This window comes from Aulostomus chinensis, chromosome 16, assembly GCF_037954235.1.
Source record: "Aulostomus chinensis isolate RoL2024-O1b breed Wild chromosome 16, RoL_Achi_v1.0, whole genome shotgun sequence".
NCBI classification, from domain to species: Eukaryota; Metazoa; Chordata; class Actinopteri; order Syngnathiformes; family Aulostomidae; genus Aulostomus; species Aulostomus chinensis.
The window spans coordinates 4914875-4937531 of NC_141335.1; the positions used below are offsets into that span (position 1 = coordinate 4914875).

The window sequence follows — 22657 nt, forward strand, 5'->3', positions numbered from 1 at the left end:
ATTGTACAAAGGTCAGAGATAAACCGACAGGTTTCACTTGTCCCCTAACTTAGTTTGTTGATTGATAAACATGGCTTTGATTTGAATGGATTCTACACGGTGTTCAACCCTGTATGGTGATTATGTGTAGCGTGTCATCTGCTGTGAGCAGGAAGCTGCTGATAAGGAGGTGTTTAGTGTCAGAGGACAGCGGCTGCTGATAAATGGCGCGCGGTGGACACAGAAACCCTGAAGCCGACGTCAGATTGTGTATCGGGAGCTGGCAGGAGCACAAAAACAAAGCAAGTAAACAGACAAGTCTCATTAAAAATACATCGATTTGTAAAACGAGTGGAAACGAGGAGATGCAGCGTAACAAACATCCAGCGCATCAAAGTCCTGACCTTTGACCTTGTCAGGCACCAACTGCAACACCTCTGGTTCTGGGCGACCGCACGTTTATTCAAACGACTGAAAAAAGATGCTGCCACTCATACAATGTGTGGATGTGTGTGTAGATACACACACCAGCCAGCCATAACATTACAACCACTGACAGATAAGCACAGTAGCACCAGTCGTTGGGAGGATAGAGGGCTGGGCAGTTGATCAAGATGTCACTGAAATCTGGTTTCTGCCTTTGCCAAAGTCTTGGTGTGTCATAACGAAGCAGCGTAGCTCTGCAGAGACGTTCCAGCCTGCACAGTCAAAGAAAACGTCTCTGCTTGGTACAGATTCCTCATTTCAGGAGGCCTCCAATTCAACTTTGAGTAATGACACAAGGGTCATGACTCTGTCTGACATCGTGACTTGCGTCACAATCACAAAAGGCAATTCGATATTCTTTTGAACACCTAAATAAAAAAATAAAAAAAACAACCCTATTGGGGATGGTTTTATACGGTTATGACTTTCCTTTTAATAGCTCTGCATATTCGCAGTTTCGAGCTTGTCAGAGAACTATCAGGACAGTGTAAAATATAATTGTTAATGATCATAATTCAGGAAAACATATGAAGGTAAAGGGCCAAACTCAAAGTTGATGTTTGTAGCTCATTGGTTTGGAGACCTTCAGTCGATGGAGTGTCTCTCGCTCTCCTGCATATTCAGCCTGAGCACAGAGCCGATCTAGGTGTCCTAACTTCCTCTTTCTCAAGCTCTTTATCTGGCGCTCTGGTTTTCTCCCCTACTCCTCCACCACACTCGCACTCTGATTAGTCATCCAGCTGATGGAGCGCAGCAGCGTGTCCCAGCATTAAAACCCAAAATACAGCCCACACCCCTGGCTCACTCTCTCTCTTTCGGACATAAATCAGGACACTGAATTAACATCCCATTTCTATAGCATGGGACTGTTGACGTCTTGTCGGAAGGTGGAAAGTGAAATAAGAAAATTCAGACTCGACTAATAATACAGGAAGAAAAAGTAATTTGATTAAAAACATCAGTCAGTGATTTTTTTGGGGGGGGGGATGTATTTGCTTTGTCCTCCTCAGTTACCTGAGTTGGCTTCTGTCTTGGAGGTCAATAAACCCTCTCAGAACTGGAGTGAACTGACTTCTCCACCTGATAAACCTTTCACACCCATCCAATGTCCCACGCCTTCCCTTTATTAACTCCCCAGTAGATAAATCTCATTTAGGGCCTCAGAATAAAGCAGGTGTTGGTGTAGTTAGCGGTTGGCCAGCTGGGTCATGTGACTACGCATGAATAAGCTTATATAGTGTTGTTATTGCTGCTGGATTACTCCTTGCCATTGTCGAGTCTGGCCAGGGAGTCAGGGGCCGTTTCTGATGGCAGGGAAACCAAAGATCCAGAACCACTCACTGGACAACAAAGGCCGTAAGTCTGCCAACGCCTCTGCCCCTCCACCTCTTGTATTTTTCACTTGATTTCTTATTTTAGGTGGTTTGTCAGAGGACTAACTGGGCTCTTTGTTGCATCCACTACTGGTGCTGTTGCAGCTTTTTTCAACTGTTTCAGGTCTGTGGAGAAGAGCAGAATGAAAGCAGTGGCTGCCGCGGCTCTGCAGCTCGGAGCAGTTAGCTCAGTCCTGTGCAGGCCGGAAGTTGTGTCCTTGACCCAGTTGCAAGAGTGGGCTGCTAAAATTTATGACTGTAGTTCATGCAGGTGTTAGCAGGGATATTTATATTCTGCAGTATCTACTGCTTTATGGTATGTAAATATCCTTCTTTGGAGAAGCCTGCTGCAGGCGAACCGGGTGCTGCTTTCTTCTTGATGCCCATTTTCTTTTCCTTGTCTGAGCTCAGGTTTAAGAGGAGTGCCAGAGCTCCCTGCATCTCTTGATGTGGTTTAAGTTTCTTGTAATTTTGATGATCCTGAAGACGAACTGATCGTCTCTCAACTTCATCTTCTCCCTCTTTCTCTCCCTGCCCCCCCCCCCCTCTCTGCTCCCCCCCCCCCCAGTCGATGCTGATGAGATTAAGAGGCTAGGCAAGAGATTTAAAAAACTCGACCTAGATAATTCTGGCTCACTCAGCGTGGAAGAGTTCATGTCGCTGCCGGAGCTGCAACAGAACCCGCTGGTGCAAAGGGTCATCGACATATTCGACACGGACGGGAACGGAGAAGTGGACTTCAAAGGTGGGCATTGAACTCTGGTGGAGAGACACAACAGACATTTTAATTTTCTCAATGTACTACAGCACCACTAATATTATTCTAAATTACATAACAGATTTCAGAGCTCCTGTTTAACACAAACAAAGGTGATTTGTAGTCCGACTAGAAGCAAGTTTTTGTAAAGGCTTTGCTTTGATCTGTATTTGTCCTCTGAGGCCTTTATATCTTCAGACCACATCGCCGAGGTATAACGCATTTATGATGTGAACACAGTGCAGTGTATTGAGTTAATATTTGCCCTCGACACTCTCATGCTGTCATTGCTCGGAAGCACATGAGCAGATGAGTTTTTCTGCACGTCTCCAGCGACTGAGACAACAGAAATATTACTTATGTGAGAACCGTGTGTCTGAGGTGGTCTGTGAGAGGGGGCAGCACATTCACCATAGGCACTTAAATTGGTTTAAATAATAAACTCATGCATTAAATTCAGTCCTGGTCTGTTGATTAAGCTCAAACTCATTATATTATCTCACTGAAATGTACTTTAACAACAGGACTAAAGGAAACGGGTTATTTTGGTAGGTAGGTAACGTGCTCACCCAGGGAATTCCTCCTCTACTTGTTATGTTGGTGGGAGATAGTTGACCTCTGATCGTTGTATTTCCGCATATTAGAGTAAATATAGTTGCATTAAATTAAGCTTTCTGACCTTCCCTCCCCTCCTAATGTTCTGATATGACTTGTGGTACACTGATGTGTTAAAAGTAGTTATGAACAGACTTTTTTTCTATGTTTTGTGATATTTGTTGATTCAGATGACTTGCTGCCGTCAGTATACAAGTGCCATGCATCCACCCAGAACATGTGGTTCAAAATCCTACGGGCAATATTGCTGCCTGAACCCAGCGTACTGACTCTTTGTTCTCATGTGTGCTCAGAGTTCATCGAGGGAGTCTCACAGTTCAGCGTCAAGGGGGACAAGGAACAGAAGCTCCGATGTGAGTAGAGCAGTCGCCCGAAGCACCGGTGGACCCGCGCGGTGCCTCAGGTTTATAGAGGAAGACCACTGGGGCTTCGTCTGCTGTTTGTCTCACCTGGTCCTGTGGTTACAGCCAAGAAAAAAAGAAAAAGAAAAAAAAAGCAGTGCTGATTAACTGCTGGGTGCTGGGCCTTAAGTGGATCCCTAGTGGGAATATGATGTTATTCTCAAAACATGATGAAAGTCATCAAGATGCTTGAGTCAAGTCATGTTTATAGAAATTGATGAAGGTTTTTAGAAAAATCCATCTTCATCATCAATCTGAGTTGCTCATTTTGTCAAGCTAGCGGCTAACGTTAACATTCAGTGTGTGTAGATTTGGGATCTGTTCTTGCGAACGTTCTTATGGTATATTCACCCCGCCGCGACCGCAGCCTCCTATCGCAATTAGACAACCAGAGAGCCAAGCCTCCGTCAGCTGATACATTCGGACACAATGTCACTCTGTGAGAAGCTGCTTTCTGTCATTGTTTTGTTACTTAAATTATTCAGTACTTCCAGTATCGTATTTGAATCTCAAAATCCAACAAAAGCAAAAAGGCAACAACTTATATTAGCAGTAGTTTGACTAATAAATCAAGACTTGGTGACTTCTCTACCAGGAGGGTTTCTGTTGACATGTCACCGCAGCACCTTGTGGTGCCGTCAGAAACTCTCAACCAAACCTGAAACAAAAGAGGAGGACAAAAGTCGAGAGGATCAGGAAGCTGAACTGACGCTTGCTGGGGAAGGCGAACAGGGACGGTGTTTACGTACGGGGGTGTGTGTCCAAAGTCCGACTGTCTTGAATCGTTGCTCATCAGGGAGAGAAGCAAACACTGGACATGAATCTGTCAAAGGTAATTTACTCCTAACGCGCTCTCTCTCTCTCTCTCTCCTTCTCTTCTTCTGCTCGTCAACGCCACAGTCGCCTTCAGGATTTACGACATGGACAAGGACGGCTACATCTCCAACGGCGAGCTCTTTCAAGTGCTGAAGATGATGGTAGGCAACAACCTCAAGGACACGCAGCTCCAGCAGATCGTGGACAAGACTATTATCAACGCAGACAAGGACGGAGACGGCAGGATATCCTTTGAAGAGTTCTGTGCAGTGAGTAGAAGCCTGGGGGGGGGGGCTTTTCTGACATTTCTGCTGACGCGGCCTGTTGGCCTGAAGGCAAATGTCAAAGGAGCAAAAACCTCTGAAATTACAAGTTTTTTGTTTTTTTGCTTTGGCTCGACAGCAGCGGGCTCCAGTTCCACGCTTCCTGCATATCTGATCACTACATACGACTGATATTACATCCTGATGTATTCTATTCCAGCCACTTCTAGCTGACACCTTTTACCATGAGTACAACAATAAAACAAGCATGTATTTATAGCAGTAAAGGGCGTTGACATAATTCTTATGTGCCGAAATGGTCTTGTGATTATGAGTTTTACTGCATTGGAAAATGAGGAGTGCACAACCGTCCAGGAAACCTTTGACCCAGTTATAAATTTGGTAAGCCGGTATTATTTATAAAGTGCTCCCATCACAACAAAGCAGACGGATGCATGTGACCGAGGCAGATCCTCGCTTTCACTGAGAGGAGGAAACGTCTGACGCGTCTGAAAAGACTTCAAATGGTTTTTAGTCTCCGGGCCTGATTAGCTGAAGGGTTAGATCACATTCAGAACCAGGTCAGAGATGCCTCCAACTTTCCAGTACTCACACGCTACTGATCTCAGTTCAGGTCAGAGTATTGCAGTGTTACTCCTTTTTCACAGCAGAATCTTTGACATGATATAGTAGTAGTAGTAGTAGTAGTAGCAGTAGTAGTAGCAGCAGCTGCTAGTATTACAGGTGTTCACTTTATAAGACCTCATTCCCAAATTCCCAGTCATCAGACTCTACATCCAGAGGCGGTCAGAGATTAAAGTCACCAGCCATGGCCCCGCCCCTCAAACCTCTTGCATCGCAATCCGATTACCAACATTCCTTTCAACGCCACAAATATTTTTGACACGTTCTCGTCAGATTAAGAAACGTTCCGAGTATACTAGTCATGCATCTGAGGAGTCGGGACGGACAGCAGCGGGACCTGGTGCTGACTGTTATGGTCTATAAATAAGTATGAAAGTATGCTGAAGCGAGCACCGGTCACACACAAGGAGCCACACCCAGGAAAACATATCCACACACTCGCGCTGGTGTTAAACTCTGAGACAGGTGCACACACACACACACACGGCGGCTCAGAAGCAAGGTGCTGCAGCTCGGGGTGGGTCGTGTAGTCACCGGAAGGTTCCTGGTTCGACCAACGTGCCCTTGAGCAGGAACCTGTAACTGCTCCTGATGCCATCAATGTGTGAATGCTTTAGCAGGTTAGCGCCTTCCATCGCAGCCACAGCTAACAGATTATGAACGTGTATGTGGATGGGTGAATGAAAATGTGAAGCGGGTCGTTAGCGCCACACAAACGCAGTTTATTAACATAAATGTAACAGAAGCGGCTCCGTCAATCCACGTCTGTCTCTTATTAGGATGCTAAAGCTAACACTCACATTTAGGAGCGTCAATCCAAGACCGGAAACTAGGATGATCCCGCACGTATCCCTGTCATCCTGAGTTAAACAGCAGCTGAATGAATCCCAATGTTCCTAATGAACTAATTCAAGATCAAAGTGTCTCTCGGCCTGATTAGCTCCTCCCTCGGTGAAGAATATCCACATCGCTTATCCCTCCTCGGACCCAGTGGAACCTTCCTTGCTTCCAGACATTTTCTGAAATGAAAGGCAGCAGATGTAACTCTGACGGACACGAGGCTCGTGCTTGACAACCACCGAGCGTCTCTGGAGGCTTGAACTAAAAAGCCTCCTGCAGAGTTCTGAGGATGTGCAGGAGAACATCAGATCCTGTTTATAAAAAAAGCGGCGCAGCTCAAATGCTGATCTAAGTTTGTGTGAAACAAGGATTTATATAAATAGATCTGTCAAAAGGTTGATAGTAATTGGATGGAATAGTATTTGTACCTCTAGTGTTGCTGCAGCGGCGCAAAACATTCTAGTATTAAAACGTGGAAAGATTAAAGCCGTTCTGCACCCGGTTAACCTTTAAAGTTCAGTTGTCCTTCAATGCAGGAAGCAGTTGAAGCAGTTAGTTGTGTTTCCATTTTCTGATCAAATGAGCTTCGAGGGAAATTTGGAAAAATTGAGTCAACTGAGAAAATAAATGAGGCTACGCAGTATTTACTTCATCAGAAGAAGGCCTCTAGGAGAGGTTATGCGTGGCTGCAATAAACACAGTAGAAGAAGAAGTCCTGAGCCAAGGAACAAACATGCTAATAGCTTGAGCTGTGTTAACTGCACACCACATCCCTTCCATTTATCCCAAAACACACACACACACACACACACACACACACACACACACACACACACACACACACACAGCCTGACGTGCAGGTTGAACAATGCTAACTTCTCTTCATTCCTCTGTCACTGTTCTGAAAATGTATGTTTATTCTTTTTCCTCAGAAGGATAAAAACCCCTTAAGTGAGTGTAAAAACAAACAAACAACCAAACCCACAACTAATTGTAAACCTGACGAGTGAGAACAAGAATCTTCGTGTCAGCGTCGATCCGTGAGCCTGCTGAGAGAAGTCACGGCTTCTGCTGCTGTTTTAGAGACCACAGATGTCAACTTCCTGGGTCGAACAGTGTTGGACTGACGAATTCTCTCCCTCCCTCCCTCCCTCTCTCCCTCCGCTAGGTGGTTGGTGGCCTCGATATACACAAAAAGATGGTGGTGGACGTGTGAGTGCTCCTCCGCTCGCCGAATCTCCCCCTTCCTCCTCGACACTCGCTTCCTCCACCACCTCTGAAGACCTGCTCAAAGACGTCTGGCAAAAACGCTCTCTGTAACTCAATGGAAGTATTCTCTCTCTCTGTTCCTCTCTCTCTCTGTTCTCTCTCTCTCTGTTCCTCTCTCTCTGTTCCTCTCTCTCTCTGTTCCTCTCTCTCGCTCTGTTCCTCTCTCTCTGTTCCTCTCTCTATTGTCTCTCTCTCTCTTTCCGTGAAGCCACTTTTTCTTTGACAAACCAAGGGCCTCGTGCAGCCGACCTTGAAGTGTTATTGAACTGTTAAGTCCTCTCAATAACCAGGTCGTGGCACTTTAAAAGACTGAAGGACATCAGTGTCATTTACAAGAGCATCTCTGATATTTGGAGAGGGAGGGGGGAGAAGGGGGGGCATAGAGAAGAGGCTGGCTGACTTGTTCATATTTCATCTTTTTTTTTTTTGTTAATTGTTTTTTTTTATATTTATTTTTTTTTGTTCTTGTCTTTTATAAAGAAGAAAAACAAGTATATCTACGGTTGTGTCGTGAGGGGAAGTGTGTAGTAAATGAACACTTGACTTACAGTACAACTAGAAAGTAGGGTATGAAGTGCCAACCAGTACATATCCAGAAACCAGTCCCAGTTATTACCTATCATCACAGCCACACACACACACACACACACACACACACACACACACACACACACACACACACACACACACACACAGGCGGGGAACACTTCCAAAATGCAGCAGTGAGTTGTCTGATGTCCCGCTCACACACACGATTAGACCGGTGAAGCTTCCCATCACTCTTTGGAAAGCAAATCCTTTTTTTTTATGTTTTGGTGTGTGTTTGTTACAATGTTGCTAGTTTTATTTATATTTGAAACCATGTTTATACTGTCGGGGGATTAACCCTTGGTGTTCCTGTCATGAGATTAGAGCATTCTAGCTAGAAACATTTATGCCAAGAAAATGTCTTTCAAAAAACAACAAAAAAAACAAACAAAACCAAAAAAAAACAACAACAAAGCAAACAATGTGTGGCTGCGAACTCGGTTTACTCTCAAAGTTTAACATCCATGAGACAATCTGCACTCACGCCGACTGCAAACTAGACTGGGATCAGTTTCTGTGAGGAGCAAACACAGAGCAGACGCCCTGCGCTGGGAGATGGCAAATTAAGAGACTTGTATCTGCCGGCAGCGCTTTTTTTTGTTTTTACCGACATGTGTAGTGAGTGCTCATGGTCTTTAACAGCAGCAGGCGGTGGCGGCGGTGCTGTGGCACGTGCGTATTTCTCCTGACACCGCAGGATGGGTTCGTTTTCTTTAGCGCGACAGGAACACGGAAAATCTTAACATGTCGGCGTGGTGGGTGAAGGATTGACTGTATATTATATTGTTTTACTTGTACATTTCAAAAAAAGTTGGCTTCTTCTCACACTTTCACTCTTATTATTGTTACTTTTCTGTCAGTCACCTCATTTTCTTACGCAGGGATGAATTTGACTTTGAGGGAATCACGCGTCCTCGGACATTAACAGCATTGGGATAGCTTCTTGTTTGCCGCGGAGGCCGACGGCTGGTGTGAACGGGAGTTTTCAGTCAGACGTGAAACTGGAGTGCCCCATCCCCCCCCCCCCCCCCCCCCCCCCCCCCGTCCCAGAGCTCTGCACGGCTTGGGCCTCCCTGTGCTTGCATGACATGGAATTTTATTTTTTAGGTTTTGTTTTTTGTGCATGTAGATCAATTTTTTGAAATAATCCTCGTTTACACATGGATGGTGATGTTAATATATTTAAGACTTTAATGGTATACAATATGGATGTTGCCAAACTTTGGTAAATGTACTCCTATTATGAGAGGTAATCCAAATGAACTGAACTACATGTAACTTTTGTATTTTACCCGGGTCAGCCAGATGCTTCTATTTCAGTGAAAGTTGCATATCTGATCCTGTCTCAAACTGCCACACACTGTACTCAGCTTCAAAGGAGAAGTTCCTTTCTTTTGTATATAGGTCTTTGTAAAATGCAGTTCTGGCTCTCTGTATAGTTCAGACCACGCTTTAGTTTGTAAGTGCTACTTTTTCTCTGAGGGATTTGGGTTCTTTTTAGTTTGTGTGGGGAAATCTGACAAGACTCCAGTTTGAAATCTTTGATTTTCTTTTCTTTTCTGCATGCTGCATCTTATGCTGTGGGACTGTTGGAAACTTGATACTGTATGAAAATTCAATAAAATTTAAATAAACTTTGAAATGTGGAAAATAACTGATTTTATGAGCCCCCCACCCCCAACCTCATTTCAGGAGCTGAGCGATAAACGAGACTACAGAAGTCCATTCTTGTCACAGGAAAATAAATTCCCCACATTTTAGAATTTTTTTTTTTTTTTTTCAAAAAGGGCGCCAGTTCCTCTGGAGTTATTTCAGGACATACACTTCTTATTATTTTAGAGCAAGGTGCCTTTGTTTCTCCCCTGCATGCTGGAACGCTTCAGTTAAAGCCTAAGAGGAAGCACCTACATAAAACAATCATAATTCAACATCCATTTTTATTTTTATTTACACAAACCCATTTCCATTCAGCTGCACCACGTTTCTGATTAAAAACCAGATGACTCACTGTGAGTCCGGTGAAGAACAATGGGCATCTGTCCTAAACCTCCAGCAGCCAATGAGGGGAGAGATAAATAATCCAGGCAACCAATCATCACTCTTCAGAATCTCTCTGCAGCTCTGCTGGCCACCACTCTGATGTTGCCGTAGACCTTTGAAGGTGGACTTCCTGTGGGGGGGGGGGATTTAAAGGTCACTCGTGTGGGTCCAAAAGTTCCTTTACAAACAGAACATCAAGGCTCATCATACGGTCCAAACATGGAGTCGTTCTTACCTAAAATTAAGTTGCAAACGGCCGTCCGGGCCATCTTAATATTCTGGAAAGATCCTAGTATGTGAACCTTCCTGTGAAGACACGGAGGGAGCGGCCATTTAGCAACAACCAGAGCCGTTAACCGACTCATCAAAAACACCCGACGGATCGATGCATCGCAGTTTAACAGGTTTTGAAGCTGTAAACTCAACTTAATGACCACTGAGGCTGCTTCATAAAACGGCTTCACACCAACTCTTCACTCTGGCAGCTTTTGAAGTCAGCGTTGCTGCCGCTGGGTCTTCGTATAGATTACAGATTACAGATTACCTTTGCTTCCAGACAAATCTCTGGCTCACTGGTACTTGGTGAATAAATAATTCAGATTCTAATAGCATCGACATTTCTGAGCAACTTTGTCTCACGGGTTGAAAGCAGCTTGATACGCCACTAGGAAATCTGTTGTGAGCCGCGGGAGCTGGAGAGGCCTGACGCAGCCTGGCGCCGCTCCACCACACTAGCATCCACTTCAGCTGGGTTCATCAGATGAAACTGCTCTTAATTTCAGAAAACCTGCATTACAACGTACGTCTCATAAATGCATCTATTCAATACAGACGGTAGCGTCTGGTTCCAGCGGTGCCGGGAGAGCTGAGCACTCACGTGTCGGCTAAGACGATCCGAGTCTTTGTGACGTTTTCAATGGTGAACTTGGTTTTGCCCCCCTTCCCTGCGATCCTTCCAATGGCTCTGGATAAGTGGTCTCCCTTCAAGGGTTTCACTGCAGACAGGAAACGAGGAGGTAATTAAAGCAGGAAATAAAACCTACAGATCACCTGGCAATTAAAAAAAAAAAAAAAGCTTCAGTGCAGGCGGCGTCAGGGCGGTGCTCTCTTACCATCTGTGACATCAAAGCTTTCTAGAAAGAGTTCATCCAATCTGATGAGAGCCAGGGCGTCCTGGGGGGAGACGGAGGGCCGCAGAACTCAAACAGGGTTTGCAGCATTTAGGAGAAGTCTCACTTTTCTTTATCAGAGAACCCAAAATACCAAAGAGTCCTGATTTTACATGACAACCGTTTCCCCCACATTAGAAGTTGGCGAGGCTTTTAAGGGATGTTTTGCAAACCTTGACAGGAGCAGACACTCACCTCAACCTGGAATCCCAGGACAAAGGCTTTGACAAAATCGGCTGCTTTTGTGAGCGAGGCGATGTCCTGCGTCTCTTTGCACGTCTGAAAGCGAAAAGGCTTATTAAAATTTTTAAAAAAGGCATAGAAACAACTGCGGGTCTGAGCGATGACAACGGCCATTAGTGTTCAAATCCAGGCTGAACAAACTCACCTTGATTTCAACGTTACGAGTTTTGAGGTTGAATCTGACTTGAAGCTGCAGGTTTTCCACGATGGGGGTGAAGATCTTCAGCCAGTTCTCTTTCAGGGGCGTGTACCTGTGAGCCGGGACGGCAATTTTTCGCATCTCATCTGGGCCCTGAAACACACACACACACACACACGGAATAATTACATACAACAATCAACGCACGGTGACGGTCACGTTAGATTCATTCAATCATGTAATGACGCTACAAGTCCAAGTTTGCGATCGTGGGCCAATGGAACGTAGACGGAGTCTGAGCAGAAATGGGAGCTGCATGAGGTCCAACCCTTAGCACCCAGCGTCTGCCTGAGCGCAGTACACGGAGGGTGAGGATGCTTGTACTGGAAGGTAGTATGAAGTATTTTAGTTGAGATTTACTTGAGTCAAGGTTTTTGTCTTTTGACATCAAACATGTATTTCCAGTTCAAACTGCTCACAAATATGAACATGCAAAGGTAGAGATTCTAACAGCACGATTTCAGGGATGAAATCAAAACCCATCATTTTTAAATGGTAAATGGACTCAGTTTTATATCGCGCTTTTCTACCTTGGCGGTACTCAAAGTGCTTTACAGTGTCGTCTCATTCACCCATTCACACACACACGCTCACACACTGATGGTGGAGGCTACCATGCAAGGCGCCAACCTACTCATCAGGAGCAATTATGGGTTCAGTATCTTGCTCAAGGACACTTGGACATGGTCACCAGGGTCGGGGATCGAACTAGCGACCCTTTGGTTGCTAGACGGCCACTCTACCCTGAGGGGTAGAGCTCCCACACTAACATCAAACTAACCACAAATGGAGGTGATTTCACTGCAGGAATGATACTTAAATCTAAAAGTACGCAACGAAAACAATCAACTACACATAAATGCTCAATTTATACTTGGAGAAGTGTAAACACGAACACCCACTTTTACGTAATCACGTACAGACGCTTTGAACTGCCACCTATCGTTTCTTGTCAGTTACTGCCACCATCTCGAATTCTAAAATGTCCTTTTCATGTTCTTCTAGTGAGAAAAGTTGTGTTTAGTGAAGAAAAATTAGCTCCGCGTTGACAAAACCATTTACTTTACTGCCGTAGGACCATTTGCGCAACAAACAAAACAGCGCAGGCGCATTACCTTCAGGGGGTCTTTTAATAACAACCGTGTATTTGGATACTAGATTAAATTAAAATATAATCCATGCCAGTAGTCAGTACTTACCCTTAGTTTGTCTCCAGAAATGGGTGGGAATTGTGGCCTCTTGCTCGCCCCGGGCCCCTCCGTGTCCATATCAGCTGCCTCTTGTTCACGTTTCCGTTTCTGGCTCTTTTTCGATTTAACTTTTGTAAAACTGTCCGTGTCATCTCTGCTCTCCGTAGCCGCTTCTGTGGCTGTATTTGTCTCAGTGTCCATCCCGGAACCAGCTCTAAAAACGATTTGTGCGATTAAATTTTGGGAAACCACGTCCAAAGAGGCGTGAGGGAGTCCTCGTGCGACGGAAAGGACCCAAACAGCATCTTCGCCGTCGCCTGTGGGCAGAAAATAATAAATATAATCGTTTACAATAATATTTTCACAATTTAATTCAGTTGGTGTAGACCATATGTACGTGCATTATTTTTAGGCACCACACAGGTATTAGATTTTAACTTTAAAAAGTAAATATTTTGGTCAGGCACATTCTCAGACAGCCGTACGCTCAACCGTTAAGGTCCCGACGTCGTTTGTTTTGGCAGCGAGCTACGTTCAACACTTTCCCCGATACGTTGAAGGAGGTTTTCCCCAGCCAGTAAAGATGTCATCGCCACTGTCAAAACCACAGATAATCGCGCACCTTCAGAAAAGTTTGAACTACACCGTGTTTGACTGCAAGTGGATTCCTTGTAGCGCCAAGTTCGTCTGTCTCGGGAACTTTCCGAGAGGAACCGGAGTCATGCAAATATACGAAGTGCAACACGGGGAGGCTCAGCTGGTCAGAGAGGTAGATGTTACCCGGTAGCTTACTGTTGCTCCTGTACACAGATGTTTATTCCTCAGCGGGTTAAGTTCCGGGGGGCAAATGTGAGGTGTCTAGAAAGGTCTTGCCAGAAGTCACTGTCTCCATAGCAACGGTCAACGTGAGGATCCCTTTTCGGTGGCAGAAGTTTTTGTACACATCAGTATATTTTTGGGCAGTGTCTATTCTACATAATTGCCTCACGTAAACGTCAGTTAACGTGACAAAATGTACGCTCCCCAAACGTTGCTAAATAATGTAACAGTCGGACAGTGACAGAGTAGAAATCTGACGCCAGGGAACGTCTACGGGATGTGCTGGAGCAGGTGACTGACAGCACGACTGGCCAGATGCTAAATCTACTGACATGCAACGATGCCAAGGTTGATAAGAACACCGGAAAAATAGCTCTATTAACTTCATTCACGCCATTAGTAATTGAGTCGGTTTTGGAAGAATTTTGTTCAAAATTTGTCTCAAATCTCAACTGGAAGTCAAATATGGACAAAGAACATTTCGGTGGTCAGAGGTGAAGCTTGCTGGGACAGGCACAGTTGCTGACATTGTTTACTTTTAGTTTCTTTTTTTTTTAAATTCAAGTTGAATCGAACGATCATGTCTGATCTCTGTATTTCAGGTAGAGAAACCTAAACCAATCAAGTGTGGGACGTTTGGGGCCACATCTCTTCGGCAAAGACACGTAGCAACTGGGGACTTTGATGGAAATCTCAACATATGGTATATAAAGCACATCCAGTGATGCCATCTTTTCTGTGTTTGCTGTGTAGAGCCTAAATTCTAATGCGCTTATTATCGATACAAAAGAATCTTATTCAAGACTCATTGCACTTTTCTGAGATGAATAATCGTGTATTTCTGTCGTTCACAGGGATCTGGAGGAGGTGAAAGTGCCGGTGTACACTGTGAAGGCCCACAAAGAGATAGTGAACTGCATCGATGGTGTTGGAGGGCTTGGGATTGGCGATGGCGCACCTGAGATCGTCACCGGAAGCAGAGATGGTAAATGATTTCAACTTTAACTTGGAGAAAAATGTGCAGAACGAATTTGCCGAAAACATCCGACGTCCTTGGCTGCTGCAGGGACGGTGAAAGTGTGGGATCCTCGACAGAAAGACTCGCCTGTCGCCAACATGGAGCCTGTGGAGGGAGAAACCAAGAGGGACTGCTGGACTGTTGCATTCGGTGTGTGAAATATTGAACTTCTAGATAACTTTGCACTTTCTGATGAGTGACATCAATACTAAGGAAAGACATCTAGAATATCTACTAGTTACTAATGACCCCAAGTTCTTTATGCTTTCTTTTTTTGAAACTTGCCCAAGTCCAGGTTTATCTATGCCATCTGTGTAAAATGGGCTGACGTTTGTTGTGTAAAGGAAAAACTTCCCTCTTCCTTGTCCGGCACCAAATTAGCTGGCACTCTTAAAGGTCAGGAAAATGGCAGCAGGCTGAGGTCCTGATTGCACCGATGAAACGCGCTACTCAAACCACGTCTGAGGTGTTTTGTTTTTTTTCCCTGTGATCTTTTTCCATTTAAAACAAAATTCCGAAACAGCGAGTGTTCCTTTAGCATCGTGAACTAATTTGGAGACTGTGATTACAGGTCACGCCTTCAATGATCAGGATCGCTGTGTGTGTGCTGGCTATGACAACGGGGACATCAAACTCTTTGACCTGAGGAATATGTCTCTACGGTGGGAGACCAACATTAAAAACGGGGTGAGGTGAACACACAAAAACAGAATCAAGAGAGGAGCAGCCTTCGTGCTGCACTGAAACTCTGAAGAATATCAGGATTTAGAGATTGTCGTCACATTAAAAAAAACAAATTTGAATGTCTGCAGCTTGGCAGCACGGATATTTCTTCCTGTCAAGAGTTAGAAGGGACAGAAGTCATCGAGGAAATGTGAATGTTCCTGTGTGCTTCTCTTTATTATTTGGTCCATTTCAACACATTTTGCTGCACGTAAATGAGTGTGTGGTGGAGCAGAGCGCGTGATAAAGGTCCTGACGGGATGGCCTCTCCCCCTCTCAGGTCTGCTGTGTGGAGTTCGACAGGAAAGACATCAACATGAACAAGCTGGTGGCCACCTCGCTGGAGGGGAAATTCCATGTCTTTGACATGAGGACTCAGCACCCTACCAAGGGCTTCGCCTCTGTTTCCGAAAAGGTAATTGACTCGGGTGGAGGGAGCCAGATGGATGATTGGCTCCAACCTACGGGAAAAATGTCAAAAGATTCTTATTATTTTTACGTTTGAAAGGTTCAGCGGGAAAGGGTGGCACACGTCATTTCAACCATTTTCACAGCTGGAAGTGTTTGACTGTGCCTCTGTGTCACCTGCCAAAAATGACAGTGGGCTGGCGAGGTGTGTGTGTGTGTGTGTGTGTGGGGGGGCTCTTGAGGGAAAATACAAGAAAAACACACTTAAATCAGCATTAATGCACAGCAGGACTCGCCAGGAGTTTGCAGGGTCCGAGACATGAAAGGCTTCTGCTTTCTAAGTATTTATCCAGTTCTTCTGAGCGATCAACAGTTGGCACGTCGATGTCTCCGTGAGTCACCACGCTCCAGCATATATTTGGGTCCTTAATCACGCATCTGAGTCGTTGGGGAAAGACGTGTGATGGCAGAGGTGGCACCAGTGACAGAAGCTGAAGCAGGGCTGAAAGTTAATGTCGGTGGCAAGCGAAGAGCCCAGACTTGCACAACCGTGTCAAGATGTGACTTGTTTAAATGCTTTCAGCATGCGTTGACATCATCATTAATGAGAACTACAATATTCCTGGGAAGTAATTGATCTGTTTGACTTCTTTTAGGCTCATAAATCAACCATCTGGCAGGTGAAGCATTTACCTCAGAACAGAGAGGTCTTTATGACTGCAGGGGGAGCCGGAAACCTCCATCTGTGGAAATAGTAAGTCATCCATCTTTAACGGCAACAATGACTGCTGTTACATTCACTCAATATCCCACTATTATTCTGCTTTTTTGCCTTTATTCTGAAATCACGGCTGAGGAAATATTCTACTGTTATTCTTGTTTAAATGCAGCCGCTCAAATTGGACATTGTCACACAAGACGAACTGCGGAACTGAAATGTGCTGTCGTTGTTTCCCTCCTGTCTGGTTAGAGAGTGACACATTATGAGACTCATTCAACATACTTCTGCTAACATGCATTCACAAATATCAAGAGTTTGAATGTATTTCAGGAGGTTCAATGAGTTTTATGGCTTGTTAGCGGTCTACATGTTAGCGTTTAGCTTATACATTTTCCCGTTTCATGGCAGTAAAAATGTCTAGAGAACGCTCCTACGGCATAAATGCTGAAAATTCCAAAAGTCCAGCCAGAATATGCTTTTTACTCAACGCTTGTCAATGAGACTTAAACTTTCTTCATTGATATAATTTTGCGATGTCATTACCAGCGAGTATCCTGCCCAGAGGAGCAAGAAGGACTCTGGTGGCGTGGATGTGGGCGTAGCCGGATCAGTCAACCTCTTACAGAACGTCACTCTATCCACCCAGCCCATCGCCAGTCTGGACTGGAGCCCGGACAAGCAGGGCCTGTGTGTGTGCGCAGGCTTCGACCAGTCTGTGCGCGTGCTCATTGTTACCAAACTCAATTTGCTGTGAAGAGAACGTTCCCAAGTCGGAGATCCAGGCACGTCGAAGTTTAAATGGCTGCCTGCGTGTCATGCTGAACAGTGTCTGCGGTCTCTCTGTACCTGTGAAAAAAGCTCAGCTGAGCCCCGAAACCTCATCATCCAGGGTGCGCCAACCAATGGCGCCTCAGACCAGTGGATCCAGTTAGCGTAGAATCTGTTTAGAAGTCGAATGAATGTTGATAACATGTTTGTTATCTTGCTAATTAGCATAACCTGACCTAGCAGCTTGCACTCATGTGCATGAGAGCCCGCGTCAGCGGCGGTAACCCCACGGTAGAAACCTGTTAGTTTCCTGGCGTTGCTCTTGAGAGCAGGATTAGACGAGTTCAGATCTCTCCACAACACAGCAGCCGAAAACCAGAATGAGATTCTGAGCTGTTCCCTGGATGTACTGGTCTGAGTCGCCAGGCTCTGTGGTGGGAAACCTGCTCCTCTGTAGTCGCTCCTGCTCTGATGGAAAGCCTCTATCAGGGTGCAGACGTTTCCTTTGGCTTGGGATAAAAACAGAAGCTGTGGCTCAGGACCTGAAATAAGATGAAGGATGTTCCATCTTTTGTTGTGTATTTGTTTTACTGCAATTATTAAAATTGTCTCTTTTGATATGATGTTTATATTAGGATTTTTTTTTAAGTTTTCTGATTAAATTTGACTTTATTTAAAAAAAAAACAACAACAACTGAGTGGACTTGAATGTTCTTTTATGACCAAGCGCTGAAATCAGGACAGAAACAGGCGAAAAATGAGTTTGGTATCGAAGAAAATGATGCGTTCATGAGAATAATCACGTCCAGCATTTGAGACGGAAGAAGTCCTGCAGGTCGGGTCGTCCCTCGAGTCACATCGATACACTTCTATACATTTATTTTAAAATAACTGTCAAAATATTTGTTCTGAAGAGCTGCAAATGTTCCTCTGGTACAGCCTGGACTTGATCGATGATGAATACATAGCAGAGCAAAACCGAATCAAGTGCATCCACGGGATATATATAATATATATTATATATTCCAGCGTTTTATATATTAAATATATAAAACGCTGGAAAAGTCCCCAGACAACTGCAAATGCTTTGCTGTCAACAAAACTCACCCGGCAGTTGGAGGACGCGGCTGCTGCCACCCTCCCGAGAGCTCGAGCTCTTTGGTCCTGTCAGCTTTATAGGAGGGAAGCAAAGCAGAAGACATTCATGAGACAGTCACCGTACATGTGCACGGTCACCTGCTCCTGACAGGGGGCGATAGAGGTGAGGGCCCCGACCCCCCTCTGAGACCAAAGACCACATCAGTCCTGTCCCCTTGGGCCCTTGCTCTGTTGAACCAGCTGCAGCAGCAGAGCCAAGTGAGCATCCAGCAGCACTCACACCCACCCTGCCCACGTATGCGCGCTCTCTCTCTCTCTCACAATCACACACACAATCACACACACACACACACACACACTGTTCACTCAAACACAGGACAGTTTCACTATAAAGCTGTACTTTACAAAAGGCACCTTTAAATAAAGGATGAGAGGAGTCGATGGCACCGATTCCAGCAACTCAGAGTGAGGTTTAATCTTTCACACTGACCTTTGCATCTAGCTTCCCTCCGGGCTCCCATGGACAGTCAGGAGGGTGTGACCCCCCCTGGGATTGTTCCATTACATGTCAGGGCCTTTGTTAAAAAAAGAAAGAAAAAAAAAAGATCAAAGACATGATGAATCACAGCAGAAGAGGCGGAGCCTGGCGGTATCTCTCACTCTGTATATGGAGCCATATTTAGAGGCAAATCATGGATGGTCTCACACAGTCCAAGATATGAAAGAAAAAAATCAAATAACATCATATTGAAGTAATATTACATTTAACTATATATTTATAATTGTTTAATTAAATTGAGTGAGCAAGTTACATCCTGTGGGTCCCAAAATATGATTTGTTTTTCCCCTTCTATGACCTCTCCAGGGCTCCGAGGGAGATTCTGATTTAATTCAGTTGGTGTTTATGTTACTGTTGCATCCTACTGAGGACAGAGGTTGACTGCTACTGCTAATGTTTTCTTATATTTGATAGCTGATAGCTGATAGATACAGGCCTATAAAAAGAACTCAGAGGTCGGCGTTCTTTGTCCAGCTGCTGCTTCCCATCAGTGAAGGTCACAGGTCTCCAGTCACCACCGCTGTGAACACCTGACAGAGTTAAAGGGGTGACAGGTTGAAGGTGTTTGTACACATGGAGTCTCTCAGCGCTCAAAACAAACTCAGGCCGATGAGTCAGCATCATATGTCAACACTGCGAGTGAAATAAGATTCTGTAAAGCGAAATAAACTGAGACCGCCTCAGTGAGTTCTCTCAGTTTGGGTTTTAAAAAACTACACTGGGGAAAAAAAAACAAAAACAACCAACACAGCAGCACAGCTCCCCCTCATGAAAGAGAATCATACAAATAAGCCATTCTGGAGGCTTGCCAGTATCTAGGTGCGTGGAAAAAAGAAACCAGTGTGCAAAACTTTAGTAAAATGTCACCAGTTTGGTCACATTAAACATACAAGTACCCAGTTCACCTGGCATCCCATCACCTGTGAATTGCTGCCATCTGCTGGGCAAACACTGATCTACACCACAGGGTCTTCAAAATCCAGAGGAAGAGCTTCTGAATAAATTAAACTATTAACATAGAGGAGAGAAGTACGCGATAAATAGTACAATAGTCACAACAACTACACGTATCTAAATACAAATGTGTTTGATTTATGCTCTGAAACTTGTACTCCACTCCACCTGGTGGCGGTAATGTACTTCTAAGCTAGTTTGGTCACTGACAAACACTAAAGAAGAACAACACTTCTTACTCGCGTTATCAGCGTGGTGTGAGCTTCAAAGGTGAGGCATTTACTGATGTGAATTTTTTTTTGTTTTTGAATGAACTGTTTGTGATTGTTTAACCAGTCAGTTGTTGTTTCCGATGCAAATTGAGACGTTATCGTCAACTCGAGTGAATTGTCGCGACACGCTAGCTACCTTGCTACCATTGCTAATCGTTATGTGCGACACAGCCGCGCAGCACTCAAATGTAACGGCGTTATCTTACAGGAGAATGTCGGGGGAGACGAAAACCGAGGACTACCCTCATGAGATAGACGAACAGCTGACGGGCTTCGACTCCTCCGTCTCCTCAGTCAAGGACATGCTGGATAAGCTGATGTCGGTGCCCAGAAATGACCTGCTTGAAAAAGTAAGACGAAGACCTTCTTCACAATATTCACTTAACGTGTTCACATATGTGTTATATAAATGGTTCTAACGCAAGTAAGTCTGGCTTCTTGACAGCTGGATCCTTTGGATCAAGCCAAGCTGGATCTGATGTCTGCGTACACCCTCAATTCCTTATTCTGGAGTAAGTTATATACTAATTATCTAAGCATTCACAGAGTCGTGAACTGATACATTTTAATTTTGCTTGCAATATATTCAACGCTGCTGAATTTACTCTTGTCTTAGTTTTGAGATAACTTGCAGATGCATTCGAGGAGTCTCAGTAGGAAAGCGAAATGATGTTGGCAGGATAAGTCAGATTATCTCCACACATGGAAGCAATTTGAAACTACATGTGTTCATATCACAATATGAAAGTTTTCTCCTGATGCATTATTTTGGACTGACCATCCCTGGAAAGAAAAGGAGTTTGGGAGGGAATAAACATGCAAGTGCCAGCATTCTGGTCTCTTCTTGATGAAAAAAATCAATGTGGGTCAGAATACAAAGAGGTCAAAAGGAAGGATGGATGTGCCTGAATTCTCCTCTCAGTCATTTAAAGTAAAATCTGCAAAACAATGAAGAGAAACTGATCATAATAGCATAATATATATTTCATATTTTACTTATGCTTTGACTTTTGGGGGATTTATTTTTGCAGTGTTGAATGTTGACAGATTGTTTTAGACATCTGCCTTTCACTGTGGGCCTTTTTCTTCTTGTTAGATTGATTGTCTTTGTCTCGTTTACAGTGTATTTGGTAACACAGGGAATGAATCCCAGAGATCATGGAATCAAACAGGAGCTGGTACGTCTGTTTTCACTGCGCGAGCCATTCATCTGAGCTGTTGATGCTAGTTAGGGTCTAATTCCTCTGGTACCGTTCTGTGTTGCTCAGGAACGAATCCGCTCCTACATGAACAGAGTGAAAGAGATCACAGACAAGAAGAAAGCTGCCCGTCTGGATAAGAAAGCTGCGGCGCGCTTTGTCAGGAATGCCCTTTACGATTCCGAGGAAAGAGATTCTCAGAAAAAAGCAGCATCCAAGAAAGCTTCAAGTACGCCGCCAACAAAGCGTCTAAAGCAGAGCTGAGCTGAGGGGAGGAGCTCGCCACTCTTCAGGACGACTGAAGTAGGAGTACTGGCTCAGGAGGGAGCTTGTGATATGCTGCGGTGGGGAGTCACTTTCTCCAATAAAACTGTCTCACCTGTCATGACCTCAGCCTGAAGTCAGAGGTTCGCCGTTGCCATAGAAACATGAGGCTGATTCCCATCCATGCCAGCGCCAGCAGGTCTGCTGCACATTCTTCTGGGCTCTGCAGGATAGCAAACAGTGTTGTAATATTTTTTTTTTTATAAATCTTTTTTTGTCAGACTGTCGTGTGTGGAAAAGACTTCATTTCAAATGTTGTGTTTTCAAGGTTAAGTGTTTAAATTTGAACGATAAATTCTTCATAATCGGGTTTCATCGGCGTCGCTTTTTGTTTTAAAAAAAGTGTATTTTTTTTGTAGTTGCAGAAAAAATATCAAAACATACAATCAGAGTTCATGTGAGCAGCATTGGGGCAACATACAGTGACAAGCAGGAATTATGTGCACCTAATTGCATTCTCAATCACTTTGAAACCATCAGGTTTGGAAATAGAAGGTTTAGGTACACTGAAAGTGCTGATGTTAGAATCTTCCACCTGAAGCTGTACAAACCTCATCTAACTAAAATGAGACTGTTTCATCCAGAAATATTTTTTTCTCTATTTTGAAAGCGATTCTATGAATCAAGATCTTACTTGTGCTTTACACCAATGCCACATTTCTAAAATGTTATCTTCCATCTTTGTTGTACTTATGAACAATACTAACACTCTAAAAGAAGAGCTTGGCAGGTCATTGAGTTATATTTGCTCAAAGTATACGTGGCTGACTCAGCATCCTGGAGTCACAAAGAAGTGATACAGCAGTGGAAAAAATGTATTTATGAGTTCAACACCAATTCATGAGTACTTGAAAGTCAAAATCCACTTTTATGGTGCAGTATTGCTGTAATAAACATGACTGCAAATTAGCTAAAAGGCTG

The 22657-nt window shown here is 44.3% G+C and overlaps 4 protein-coding genes and 1 long non-coding RNA gene across 6 annotated transcripts in view; 3 read left to right on the forward strand and 2 right to left on the reverse strand.

Moving 5' to 3' along the window:
- The window catches only part of LOC147247243 (calcineurin subunit B type 1), a 29746-nt gene extending 20060 nt beyond the window's left edge, over positions 1–9686 (forward strand). The window contains exons 3-6 of the mRNA XM_086179894.1: positions 2407–2583; positions 3504–3563; positions 4512–4696; positions 7344–9686. Of these exons, the coding sequence (XP_086036020.1) occupies positions 2407–2583; positions 3504–3563; positions 4512–4696; positions 7344–7391 (470 nt within the window). The 3' untranslated portion in view covers positions 7392–9686. The remainder of the gene's footprint in view (positions 1–2406; positions 2584–3503; positions 3564–4511; positions 4697–7343) is intronic.
- On the reverse strand, positions 9185–13796 carry pno1 (partner of NOB1 homolog). 2 transcript variants are annotated; one of them, XM_086179893.1, is made up of 8 exons: positions 13666–13796; positions 12883–13190; positions 11630–11776; positions 11437–11520; positions 11185–11245; positions 10950–11067; positions 10308–10378; positions 9185–10202 (listed from the first exon to the last, which is right to left on the reverse strand). In XM_086179893.1, the coding sequence occupies exons 2-8, from the start codon at positions 13072–13074 to the stop codon at positions 10135–10137; spliced, it is 741 nt and encodes a 246-aa protein (XP_086036019.1). In that variant the 5' UTR covers positions 13075–13190; positions 13666–13796; the 3' UTR covers positions 9185–10134. The 2 variants fall into 2 exon arrangements, with proteins under 2 accessions (XP_086036019.1, XP_086036018.1); XM_086179892.1 differs by having other exon boundaries at positions 13654–13788.
- On the forward strand, positions 13363–17998 carry dnaaf10 (dynein axonemal assembly factor 10). Its single transcript, XM_086179891.1, has 8 exons — positions 13363–13642; positions 14295–14395; positions 14547–14677; positions 14759–14860; positions 15282–15397; positions 15714–15848; positions 16498–16595; positions 17109–17998. Exons 1-8 carry the CDS (start codon positions 13457–13459, stop codon positions 17314–17316), a joined length of 1077 nt encoding a protein of 358 aa, XP_086036017.1. The 5' UTR covers positions 13363–13456; the 3' UTR covers positions 17317–17998.
- Positions 15205–22073, reverse strand: LOC147247246 (uncharacterized). The gene is made up of 5 exons (XR_015109365.1): positions 21792–22073; positions 18919–19003; positions 18438–18501; positions 17106–17872; positions 15205–16584 (listed from the first exon to the last, which is right to left on the reverse strand). It is a non-coding gene; the product is annotated as an uncharacterized LOC147247246 (long non-coding RNA).
- On the forward strand, positions 20074–22098 carry c1d (C1D nuclear receptor corepressor). The gene is made up of 5 exons (XM_086179896.1): positions 20074–20211; positions 20422–20563; positions 20659–20725; positions 21336–21391; positions 21482–22098. The coding sequence occupies exons 2-5, from the start codon at positions 20426–20428 to the stop codon at positions 21674–21676; spliced, it is 456 nt and encodes a 151-aa protein (XP_086036022.1). The 5' UTR covers positions 20074–20211; positions 20422–20425; the 3' UTR covers positions 21677–22098.
- The last annotated feature ends 559 nt before the right edge of the window (positions 22099–22657 follow it).

Coding starts and splice junctions, on each gene's coding strand:
- pno1 (XM_086179893.1), bottom strand. CDS start 13,074: ATGGACACTGAGACAAATACAGCCACAGAAGCGGCTACGGAGAGCAGA. Junction 11,068..11,184: donor AAGCTTTGATGTCACAGATG/GTAAGAGAGCAC, acceptor TCCTGTCTGCAG/TGAAACCCTTGAAGGGAGAC. Junction 10,379..10,949: donor CGGATCGTCTTAGCCGACAC/GTGAGTGCTCAG, acceptor GTGTCTTCACAG/GAAGGTTCACATACTAGGAT.
- dnaaf10 (XM_086179891.1), top strand. CDS start 13,457: ATGTCATCGCCACTGTCAAAACCACAGATAATCGCGCACCTTCAGAAA. Junction 14,396..14,546: donor GATGGAAATCTCAACATATG/GTATATAAAGCA, acceptor TGTCGTTCACAG/GGATCTGGAGGAGGTGAAAG. Junction 15,398..15,713: donor AGACCAACATTAAAAACGGG/GTGAGGTGAACA, acceptor TCCCCCTCTCAG/GTCTGCTGTGTGGAGTTCGA.
- c1d (XM_086179896.1), top strand. CDS start 20,426: ATGTCGGGGGAGACGAAAACCGAGGACTACCCTCATGAGATAGACGAA. Junction 20,564..20,658: donor GAAATGACCTGCTTGAAAAA/GTAAGACGAAGA, acceptor GCTTCTTGACAG/CTGGATCCTTTGGATCAAGC. Junction 20,726..21,335: donor CCTCAATTCCTTATTCTGGA/GTAAGTTATATA, acceptor TCTCGTTTACAG/TGTATTTGGTAACACAGGGA.